The sequence below is a fragment of the Littorina saxatilis genome, linkage group LG1 (assembly GCF_037325665.1).
Source record: "Littorina saxatilis isolate snail1 linkage group LG1, US_GU_Lsax_2.0, whole genome shotgun sequence".
Lineage (NCBI taxonomy): Eukaryota > Metazoa > Mollusca > Gastropoda > Littorinimorpha > Littorinidae > Littorina > Littorina saxatilis.
In genome coordinates, this window is record NC_090245.1 from 19,109,257 (window position 1) to 19,121,756 (window position 12,500).

At 44.1% G+C, this 12,500-nt stretch overlaps 1 protein-coding gene and 1 long non-coding RNA gene across 4 annotated transcripts in view; one reads left to right on the forward strand and one right to left on the reverse strand.

Moving 5' to 3' along the window:
• Positions 1-173: 173 nt before the first annotated feature.
• The window catches only part of LOC138964034 (uncharacterized), a 55,701-nt gene continuing 43,374 nt past the window's right edge, over positions 174-12,500 (forward strand). The window contains exons 1-2 of one of the 3 annotated variants that reach the window (XM_070335927.1): positions 174-249; positions 11,928-12,374. In XM_070335927.1, coding sequence (XP_070192028.1) covers positions 12,037-12,374 — 338 coding nt within the window. In that variant the 5' untranslated portion in view covers positions 174-249; positions 11,928-12,036. Of the gene's footprint in view, positions 250-9,175; positions 9,515-11,927; positions 12,375-12,500 lie in introns of those variants that run through there. The other 2 variants (XM_070335920.1, XM_070335912.1) reach the window with 2 other exon arrangements.
• On the reverse strand, positions 6,757-10,413 carry LOC138964117 (uncharacterized). Its single transcript, XR_011455025.1, has 3 exons — positions 10,273-10,413; positions 7,340-7,410; positions 6,757-6,852 (listed from the first exon to the last, which is right to left on the reverse strand). It is a non-coding gene; the product is annotated as an uncharacterized lncRNA (long non-coding RNA).

Here is a 12,500-nt window from a genome sequence, read left to right on the forward strand (position 1 = left end):
CCAAACTCCCCATACGACGACCCCATCATAGTTACCCCCATCCCCACGCCCCACCCCCATTCGCAACCGACCTCGCCCTATCCGCCCCTCCTCTCACCTTCTCGGCAGAGGCAGGGCCAAAAATATCCCACTCTCAGAAACCTATATATAGCAGGTCGGTGCCAGAAGCCCGTGCCTTTCTATTGCTGCTTGCTCGATGTCATTGTGGGATCTTGGGTGATATAAAACTATACACTACTAGCAGATCTGGTAAGTGTTGTTTGAATATTGTTTTATGTATGTTTTTGTGAGGCGATTAGAACTGTTTAAGGAGTTGCGCCATATGAATATACTCATTATTTGTATTATTATGTTGTTGTTTTTGGTTATTTTTAACAAAATATCCCATTCCCAGAAAAAATATATCAATAGCAGCTCGGTACCAGAATCCCATGCCTTTTTACATTTAGTCAAGTTTTGACTAAATGTTTTAACATAGAGGGGGGAATCGAGACGAGGGTCGTGGTGTATGTGTGTGTGTGTGTGTGTGTGTGTGTGTGTGTGTGTGTGTGTGTGTGTGTGTGGTGTATGTGTGTCTGTCTGTGTGTGTGTGTGTCTGTCTGTCTGTCTGTGTGTGTCTGTGTGTGTGTAGAGCGATTCAGAGTAAACTACTGGACCGATCTTTATTAAATGTTTCATGAGAGTTCCTGGGTATGATATTTGCAGATGTTTTTTTCATTTTTTCGATAAATGTCTTTGATGACGTCATATCCGGCATTTTGTGAAAGTTGAGGCGGCACTGTCACACCCTCATTTTTTAATAAAATTTATTGAAATTTTGGCCAAGGAATCTTCGACGAAGGCCGGACTTTGGAATTGCATTTCAGCTTGGAGGCTTAAAAATTAAATAAAGACTTTGGTCATTAAAAATCTAAAAATTGTATTTAAAATTATTTTTTTATAAAACGATCCAAAATTACGTTTATTGTATTCTTCATCTTTTTCTGATTCAAAAAACACATAAATAAGTTATATTAGGATTAAAAACAAGCTCTGAAAATTAAAAATATAAAAATTATGATTAAAATTACATTTCCGAAATCGAGTTAAAAACACTTTCATCTTATTCCTTGTCCGTTCCTGATTCCAAAAACATATAGATATGATATGTTTGGATTAAAAACACGTTCACAGAGTTAAAAAGAATAGAGATATAGAAAAGCGTGCTATCCTCCTCAGCGCAACCGCTACCGCGCTTTTCTGGATTGTTAATGTCACTGCCTTTGCCTCGAGCGGTAGACAGACGATGCTACGAGTGTACGGTCTTGCAGAAAAAATACAATGCGTTCAGTTTCATTGTGTGAGTTCGACTCAGCTTGACTAAATGTTGTATTTTCGCCTTACGCGACTTGTTATTGCTGCTTGCATGGCGTCGTTATGGGATCCTGGGCGATATGAAAATATATGCTACTCGCAGTTGTGGTCAGTGTTGAGTGAAGATCGCTTTTATCAGATTTTGTTTGGTTTTATTTGTTTGTATGTTTGCCGTTTTTGCTTTAATTCTTTCCATGGTTCAAAGGGTCTCTTTTACCTGGCGTAAACGGTCATGTGCGCCGTCACTGAAATGTCCAGGCTTTTTACCTGTGATAAGCCAGGCTTCCCAACAGACCCTCCGCCCAGAGGGTCCCGGGCCCCCCAGTTGCAGTGTATAAGGTAGCCTGTTTCTCTGACAGCATAGCAGAAGTCACATTGCTAATTATAGTCGGTTTAGTTACCTCAGTGAAACCTCCTGGCAAACACACAACTTTCTTCCAGACTATTATTTCCACATTCGGTTGGTGGGTTTTTTCTTTTGCTCTGATGGACAATGCTATTTCAATCTGTATTTGCTTATGCCAGAACCACCGTAATAAAAATAATTGTGTGGTTTCGCATTGATAGACTTCAAGCTTCCTTGCCAACAAAGATGAGTTCTGAAAAAAAATAAGAAAAACACCCAACCTCACAGACTGTTCAAGATTTTAACATCTTAGTACAGTAAATCATTTTCGGGTCTATTATTCTTTCTTTCTTGACCTTCTTTTCTTCGTTTCTTTGTTTGTTTTCATTTTCTTGTGATACTCCAGCACAAAATGCTCACATTGTCTCCGACACAGTCAGAACAAATGGCGTTGTTCCCGCAACGCAAATACTGCTACACTTGGCTCGGTGTGTACACATACACCGTTCATAATAGCCATGTTTTGCTGTTATGATAGGAAGGTCAACATTTCTTGTCGACTGTGAATGATGTTCTTGTTTCACCGAATTAGTGAATGTGGCTGAATCTATATTTGCATAGCTGGGGTGATTGTATCTTACTGCAAAGGCAATGGAAACTGTGACAACGTGGACACAGACTCAAACAGACCGCACGCACGCACGCACGCACACACACACACATACACACACACATGCACACACACACACACACACACACACACACACACACACACACACGTACGCACACACACACGAACAAACACACACACACACACACACACATACAATCAATCAATCAATCAATTACGCTTATATCGCGCATATTCCGTGGGTACAGTTCTAGGCGCTCTGCAGTGATGCCGTGTGAGATGAAATTTTATACGGCCAGTAGATTGCAGCCATTTCGGCGCATATTTACCTTTCACGGCCTATTATTCCAAGTCACACGGGTATAGGTAGACAATTATTAACTGTGCTTAAGCAATTTTTGCCAGGAAAGACCCTTTTGTCAATTGTGGGATCTTTAACGTGCACACCCAATGTAGTGTACACGGGGGGAGGGTTCGGACACCGAAGAGAGTCTGCACACAAAGTTGACTCTGAAATAAATTTCCGCCGAACCTGGGATCGAACTCACGCTGACAGCGGCCAACTGAATACAAATCCAGCGCGCTACCAACTGAGCTATATCCCCGCCCCATACACACACACACATACACACACACGCATACACACACACACACACACACACACACACACACACACACACACACACATACACACACATACACACACTCTTAACGTTTTATTATTCTAATTAAATTACTGTGTTGGGTGGTCTTTCGAGACAACGTATTGGACCGCCGGTGTAACACGAAATTTTACTCCACGAACAATTTACTCCTGAGTAAAAATGTCCTACGAAATTCTTACTCCGAGTACACCTTTCGTACGAGAAAAGAACTCCCCAAGGCACGAAATAATTACTCCCTCCACGACATTGTTACTCCCCATTTTTTTTTACTTCCAGTAAAAATCTCGCACGCGAAAATGGGGTGCGGGTGAAGAGATAATGCCAATATGTGATCTCGCGCAAACGAATGTCGCGCTACCCCTCCCTCCGCCCCTTCCACCACCAAGACTAACAGGGGACAAGGGAGTTAACATTTCGTACACCTGGCGTGGGAAGTTAAATTGCTCGTGTAAAGGTGGAGTAATTTATTCGTTATTTATTCGTCAGGGGAGTAACATTTTTGTACGAAATGTTTACTCGGAACTCATCTGTCGTGGGAAGTCATTTTCTCGTGTTATGGGGGAGTACTTTTTTCGTAAAGGGAGTAAACTTTTCGTACGAAATTTTACTCCGGAGTAAAAATCTCGTGGCAGTAATTTTCTCGTGTTACACCGGTACACCATCGAATGACTGTGCGCTCGTTAGATCACAGATTTGACTTCCTGAATTCAACGGTTGTATCTGTCCAGGTGAACGGATACCCACCAGCACTGAATAAAATGCGACGACGAATGGAAGTCGGGACTAGTTCACACAGGAGAGTGTGGTACGATTGCCGTTCTCCGATTAAAATGTATTTAGTTAATTTGCACAGTTACGGTCCACTTTGAAGCTAATTACTGCTCTTCTGTCCGTGTTACAGCACAGAGAAGGTCCCCTGAACTTTTAAAGGTCCAATTCGGCTTCTTTTTTCTTGCAGCGAATACGTGTCGACTTTGCATCATAGAGGGGGGCGATGCTTTACCACGTGCACCGGGAATGGGCTTTTTGGACGTAACGTGCATGGGAATGGGGAAATTCTCGTAGCGTGCACCGTGCACAGAGGTCCGGCGTGCACCGTGCATGGAGATTTTTCGTAACGTGCACCGTGGATCACAGTGCATGGCACTTTTGGCCTCAACGTGCACGTGCACAGACACCCCCCCCCCATGATGACCCTCTGCATACTTACATAACCAACGCATCTACCTACCAAGCAACAAACCAACCAGCAACCAACGACATTTTGCCTTTCCATTGGTTACTTTTCAAAGCTGGCAGCCATTCACTTTGGCCGAGAAAAAAACAAACAGGAGGGCAGCTCTTTCTCCAAAGAGGCGGAGCCGGTAGAAAAGGTCTGCCCAGGTCTACCAAGACAACTTTTCAAACGCACGTGGTACACCAGGCAGGCTCCGCACATTTGTTTCCCGACAAACGCGCGCCGTATGTGATAGGCACGTGTCTATTGTTTCGGCGTTTGACCTCATTGGGTTGCCTTGGTTACTGCCACAGTGTTCCGTGCTGCTTTAACCTGCCGCGCGTTGTTGGATTAATTCAGCAAAACACAAAACGGGTCTCACTCTCTGGGCCCTTCTATCAGTGATATGTGCAACCGCCCGCGCTCAAGAGTCCATGGAGATGTGCAGTCGAAGACGTACAACTCAACCTTGCATGTAGCAAAACAGAAAATATTCTCAAGCTTCTTTAACCTCAAAATAGTTATAATGCGTATACTGACTGAAACAGTCAAGAATATGCAAACAAAGATGTGAAATTTAAAAAAAAATCGTGTCCTTATCTTTTTTAGTCTCGGGAGAAGGGGCGTGTGGGAGCCCACGATCTTTTTAAAGTTTAAGATATTCAAACGAACACGTGAAACTCAACCTTGTCGTCCCCGTCTGTGGTGTAGCAGCATAGATTATTTCCGTACCTTTCGTGTTTTCATTCTGATTGTGCTCATTTTCATTCAAATTATCTATGTGTTGATTTAATGATCAATTGGTCAATCAATTTTGAGCTTAGGCAGTTGCCAAGAAATCTACAACTTAGCTTTTACCAAAATAAAGGTTGACCGTACAAAATTTCAACCCACTAAAATGCTAATTACTCCCACATGAATTCAGCGAATACTGCATATTTGGTGTTCATTAGCATAAGACGTGGGTTGATTATTTCACAAAGTGTCAAGTATGTATAGGTCAAGTGATTTGATTTTTACGCTTTTTTTAACAAAAAAAATGTTTAATTCGGAGATTGTCTCAAAAGTGGGAGGTTTGACAAGTCAAGTCAAGTCAATATTTATTTATTCATTTAAAAAAAAAGCCTAGGGTTACATGAATTAAAAAAAAAGTTGCAATGAACACGACAAAAAAGATATGTAATAATGAGACACAACACTTCTAATTAACCTGACACTGAGCAGTAGCCACACTCATCCAACTTGAACCCTCCAGATTCCCTGTAATTGCTGTTTCAACTCAAATATTGTCTGAGAATGGTTTTTATATATGCAAGGCCTTTGAGGGAGAGAAAAAAAACCAGGTAAACCATCTGGGGGGTTAAAATCGGGTTAGCGTGGCCGACACTCAGTGCCAAACCTCGTACATTTGAGTACATCCCAGAATGTTGAATACATTTTTAAAAGAGCTTTATAACAATCAGGCCATTAACGATACAAATTGTAAACTTTGTGAACTTATCATTCCATATCTCAAGCCAATGTACACGAAAGATGAAGCAATTTGCTGATCCAATTTAGTAGTGATTATAATTTGTGTGGGTTGCATTTTGGTTTTTGGGGAGGCCAGCTGAGGGCCTGTATTACGGGAGAAGAAAAGCTGACCGTGTAAGTTACAAAATATATACATCTCGGAAGATAAGAAGGAAGTGTTTTAGGAGCAAACAAATGTGTTCTTTGGCACTTGGCAGTGCCATTCGTACTGACATGCAATGTTTGGGTAACCGTTCCACCGCAGAGCAATGCGAACGACGACCTTACTATGTTGTGGCTGTGTTGATCGTTGAGACAATTGTGCATGACGCCACTGGCACAAACCCCGGCTTCGTGTGAGTTTGAGTCGGTGATTATGTGTAGAAAGCACACACATTGACACACAGACAAACACGGACACACACACACACACACACACACACACACACACACACACACCACCCCCCCCCCCCCCTGGCCGCCTAATATACCTCGTCTCATCTGTTTTTCTTGTTTTTCTGTGTCTGTTTTTTTTTCTGACTTTCATTTTTGGAAGCGAAGAATAGTGCGAATTTTCTGCAATCAGACCCAAACATTACCATTGAAATGTAAAATGTTCACACCGTCAGAGGGGCTCTTTGAACCCCCCCCCCCCCCCCCTGAAATGTACAATGTTCTCACTGTCAGGGTGGCTATTTGACCCCCACCCCCGCCCCCCCCCCCCCTGAAATGTACAATGTTCTCACTGTCAGGGTGGCTCTTTGACCCCCACCCCCCCACCCCACCCCCCCTTTTCCACAGGGCGTCGCCCCTGTACCCCTGCCTTATTTTTTGGAACCCCTCCCCTCAATAATTATACTTGACTGTAATGACTGTACACTTAAACATATCAGCCACCTCCCCCCACCCCTCCCCCTCCATCCCTTCGCCACCAACCTGTTTGATTCAGAGTTCTCAAGCACTGATTCTGGCACGAAACAGCGAGGTATAAGAGGAGAGGGGGAAGGTGGGGGGAGGGGGGTGGAGGAATGGCGATGAAACCGGTTGTCGACCTTGTAATGCTCTTCCTCCTTGCTCTTGGGGATGTTTGCCAAAGTAACGCCATCCGTACCTTTGGTGAACTGCTGATCTGAACGAAATGGCACTCTTATCCTTCGTGTGAACTCATGAGGATCAGATGATTCAGTTTCACACATTTTTTGCAGGCTGATCAAAATTGAATAGGGCAAAAAAAGTAGTTATAAAACTTACATTATATGTTTTCGGGGGAGGGAGCTGGATTTGCTTGTTTGCTTGTATGCTTGTGTGTGTGTGTGTGTGTGTGTGTGCTTGCGCTTGTATCTCTATGCATACGTGTGTATGAGTGTGTGTGTGTGTGTGCGTACGTGCGCGCGCACGCGTGTGTGTGTGTGTGTGTGTGTGCGTGTGCGCGCGAGCGCGTGTGGAGTGTGCTGTGATGATGGATAGTGCGTTAGGGTGAATGCATGCGTGCTTGCGCGTGTGTGTGTTTTCTGTTTTTGTTCGGTGCCTTTAACCCAAAGAGTGTTTCCGGAGTTCAAGAATGTACACATGGCGCCTTGGCCTATCCAATGGAAAAGCACTTAATGTAAGCTTACCTGGCGACCAAAAACATCAGCTGACGTTGGCTTCCGTAGATTGCGAAATCAGCGTGTACCGTCAGTAGACGCTGGAGCAGTCCATTGGGGACGAAAAACAGACATAATATGTTAACGTTTCTTTACATTTTATTTCATAAACGTGAAAAATGTCATCACTTGAAACGTCTGTAGTTTGGTTTTTAAGTGTTTATCATTTTGGCTACTTCGAAACAATCTTTTTTTTCTTCTAATTCTCTATCTGCTGCACTTAAAAATGCGTGCCAGTCAGAATCCCAGGTTAGGAGAAAGATTTATTTCTCGGAGTCAACTTTGTGCAGACTCTCTTCGGTGTCAGAACACCCCCGTGTGCACTAATGCTCACGAAAAAGATTCCACACTCACAGCGAAAGTCTCAAAGCTTGGAAAACACAAAGACTTGCTTGCTTCATCTCTCGTCTCTCAAGATCATCATCGTATCTCGATACTTTGACCAGACAAGCTTAAAACTGGATAAATGAAACTGTCAGACTTCACAGATGCCGTTTCTGGACGGCAGTCGACGAAACATCAAAACTGCCTTCAAAAAGGAATAAATACAATTTATACAATTTATTTAACAAAATTATTTTAAAAATCACCCAAAACAGTGCCGTCATTTAGGTAGGTATGCCCCGGAATCTGCGTATGGCTGTCTGAATGGCGAGGTAAAAACGGTCATACACGTACAAATCCACTCGTGAAAAACATGAGTGAACGTGGGAGTTTCAGCCAATGAACGAAGAAGAAGAAGAAGAAGAAGAAGAAGGTAGGTATGCCAATTTTGTTTCACGCTTTGAAAAAACGGAACACCATGCAAGGACTGCCACCAACTACTCATAATTGCTGAATGCCCACTTCGGCAAAATAGACCTCTTCGGTATCTGAGCAGCTCTCGCGAGACACGCTCTTTGTTATGCTTTGAACGTTGCGAGAACTTCGATCCTTCGCTTTTGCAGCTAGCGCGAGATTGCTGTACCACATGCTTTGCTATGCTCTGAAGTTTGCGAGAGAATACGAGAGCTTGGAATACCGATAGGGTCTATTTGCCAATAAAATATACATTCTAGCAACTTATCTGTGCTTGAAGCTGTTAAGCTGTCAAGGTCGCCGGGTTGCACGGGTCTCGATGGAAAATGAGATAATATAAGCGTCACTCTCTCACGCCGGGTTTTTCTTCCTGTCATTCTGCGTTCATCATGGGCTGAAACTCACACGTACACTCGTGGTTTATATGTGAATGACGGTTTTATTTTGCACGAGTGGGGTTTTACGTGTACGACAGGTGTTTTTTTTCCCCCGTCATTTAGGCAGCCTTACTGGGTATTTTCGTGTTTCTATAACCCACCGAACGCTGATATGGATTACAGAATCTTTTCCGTGCGTACTTGGTCGTGTGCCTCCGTGTACACACGAAGGCGGATAAGGCACTAGCAAGTCTGCACATGAACTTACCTGGAAGATCGGAATAATCTCCACCCTTAACCCACCAGGCGCGGCGGGGATTTGAACACGCGATCTACCGCAAGGGAGGCCGGAGTCTTACCCACTATGCCATTGCGCCATTCACTTCGAGTTTTCATTCGTGACACAAGGTAGCGAGCAAAGCATCCTGAAAGACAGTTCCACCCAAGCTTCAAGCTTTGGATATAAATAATACACAGAAGTTGTTGAGGTAGCAACATGCCGTGTATGACTGACAAATATAGAGGTTGAAGGTGAAGGCCGTGAAGGTGAAGGCCGTGAGAAGGGTAAGGTGAAGGGGAGGGTCAGAACACAAGATTGTGCAGACGGTAAAAATAACGTGCAGTGTAAAAGTCACTGTAGAATGAAACCACCATGCACCAGCGTAAAACATAAATCTGTCTCAGAAACGTCTGCGGTCGTTTCTACCTACCCGTAGCCCCCACTCCATCAGTTCCCCCTCAAACAGTTCCAAAGTTTGGCGGCCTATTTTGGCGCGCGAGCGCGGAAGGATATTATGCTGGCGTAGAGATAAGTCAGTACTGAGAAGAAAAAAGGCCGCCTTGTGAAAGTGGCGATGCCCTTATTGTGATTGTGATAGGGTGGTGCTGACAGATTCTGGCATCAGAGAGAGCTTCTGTTCAACTTCCATTATTTGTGTTGGTGTATTTGTCCTTGGCTTCAGTCCGGTAGGTGGGTTTTTTAATCTAATTCTGCAGTTCCATGCATGCTTCTGTTGTTCTTATGTTTTAACTTTTCTGGCTGAGAGGGTAACAGTTTGTCAGGCTCTAACGGTTTTCACAAAAAAATATGTATAATGCTGGGGAAAAGAGACCAATTCTTAAAGGAATTATGTTGGCGACTTCCCTAAGCCCAACACCGAGAGAACAGAAAACCTTAAAAAGCAGAAACTACTGTTTGGATTTTAGTGTTAAAACTACTTTAACATCTGCCAGAGTTTGTAGTGTGTGTTGGTGTGTCCTTCTGTCTATGTGTCAGTCTGTTCTGAGCGGCATTGGCGCAGACAGTTTAGCAAAAGGTTTTGACGCAGACACAGTATCAATTCATAAACGACCATAAGAAGACTTTAGAAACAAAATAATCAACAGTCTGGCTTCTCTCTGTTCAAAGTGAAATCTTTCATAAATCAATTTTTGTAACTGACATCAGTGTCAGCCTGTGCATAGACCAAATAGCCCGGACCGCCAACTCGTCAAGTGACCCTTCGAGGTTACGACTCTCGACTTTCAGGGGCGCGTCACGTCCGGTTTGAAAGGCCAGCGATTCGAAGACAGTGAAAAGAAAGCACGCTCCAGTTATTTGTGACAATGGGAGGTGACAATGAACTGGATTTTTCAAAACTCCAAACTAAACTTAACAAAACTCATCGAAAAACATGTTCCATAATTATGCACTTTTGCTGAGTTTATTTTAGCATTTTCAGAACTTACCTCGGCAACTTCGTCCATGTTTATAATCGACACCTGATATGACGTCCCCCTGATTTCTGAAAGGCCATGTAAGCGTAGGTTCCTAAATGCGAGAGGCGCAGCTACCTCGTAATAGAGAGAAAGAGCGGAGAGAGAGCTAGTTGGCGGTCCAGGATAAATGGTCTACGGCCTGTGGAACTAAGTCAATCCAAATTTCCAACTGAGCTCATGAGCTCAAATAGAGCGAGCGCAGATCAACGTCATGATCACAGTGACTATAGTTTGACACACTTCACGACACATTTGCTTAAGCCACATACTGGAATTCTCGAATTCAAATTTCCCCCGAAAGAGTAGCAACTGTGTCAAATGGGTCATTCTCAGATTTCTGTCTCTCATGGTTGTACAACATTCCGAAAGTGGGTCACCCACTTTTATAATCACTCGAATACACGTACGTTTCCAACTTCTCTCAGTGTCACGCCAGCTTTCAAACCAAAGCAGCTCAAAAAGGTGGAGAAACCGACACACTCTGTCTCAAACTGACGTATTCACGAGGTCACGACATGGCATGGCGGGAACAAACTCGTGACATTCGGCAGCCGAAAAACAATGGGTTTCATGGTGTTCTCGAATTCAAATGTTACCCTGAAATGCTAGCAAATGGAACGGTTCCAACGTTTGACCGTGTAAAGCTTTCAGACCTAAGCGGAAGAGAAAGGAGAGAAACCGACTAAGTCTCGCCAGACTGTGCAAGGTCATACAGCATGGCAGGAACAAACACGTGACATGCTTCTGCAACGGAAAATAAAGGTTTCGTAAAGGGCGAGACTGAGATAGAGAAGGGGATGAAGGGATGGTGGTGGTGAGGGTGGGGGGGGAGCAAACAGGAGATTGAAAATGCACGGATATGGATAACGGGCGTTTCAATCTGAGGCAGACCAGGGTGATATCGAGGGAGATTTAAGATTTAAATTAACAATAAAAGAACGATAGAAATAACATTGCTGGATTGAAAAGGGTGCGTAACTACACCTGAGTCAGACCAGGATGATACACTGAGGGAGATTTGATTATTCCTTAAAATAACAAATGATAACATAAGAGCATTCACATTATCGTTTTTGGTTTGCAAATTGAAGAGAAATCTATTTTGCTGGTTTCAACAAAAGTGTTCCTTGCACTAAGGTAATCCATACAAAACTGATGTTTCCTGAAAACGGCCCCCAGGTTCATACACCAGCCGGTTGCTGGACTGCTCGTTGTCCACATACAAATGCATAATTATACTTTAACAGAAGACTGTCCTCGACGAATATCTATGCTTCATTAATTATGGGAAACGTCATTCACAGAGCTCAGTGATAAAACCAACACTGTGAGGAATCATCCGTCCAGTAATGTTCAAGAATATAGTGACCTGTATTCAAGGAAGCTGTTGCAAGCTGCCAAACTTTGCAGACAGGGAAAACCGTGATATAGTGTTGACACTGAGACAACATTGGTTAAAAGTAGAAATGTTGACTTTGATATTCGACTCATGCCGAAATGCTTTTTTTAATGTTCAAGGGACATAACTAGCCGAAATGCAGGATGTTTGACGGAGATAATTAACTTGGACAAGGTTCTGGGATTTTACCTGAAAGTTGCAACGACACTTGTTTTCCTTGTTTCAGAGACGCAAGTCCAAGCAGCACCAAGCCACACAGTAACCACCCGAAGAACTACACGAACCACAAACAAAACATTTCCCTTCGAAACAAATAAAGACTCATTCCAAAAAACATGGCTGCTACGCCGTCATCGTTCTACGTCATGCTGGCTCTCACCACCCTCCCCTTCCTCCTCCTCACCGTCCCCACCGAAGCCAGGCCACTGACCCCCGCAGAGATCGGTCAGCTTGACCGCTTCATCCAGGAGGTGACACGATGTGGACGCATCCCTGCTCTCAGCGTGTCCCTGGTGGGCGGCGATGGGGAGGTGGTGTATGAGAAGGGATACGGGCAGCAGAGTCCGACTGGTCAACGAAACCCGGTGACCACTGACACCGTCTTCTGCCTGGGATCGTCCACCCAGGCTTTCACGTCTGTGCTTCTGGCCGCCTTGCTGTCATACAATGAGAAGTGAGTGCTGTGTGTGTGTGTGTGTGTGTGTGTGTGTGGGGGGGGGTTATGTGGTGGTGGTGGCTGGTGATGGAGGGGTTGGGGGGTGGGCGGGTGGGGTCGGGGTGTGTGTGTGTGTGTAGTGTG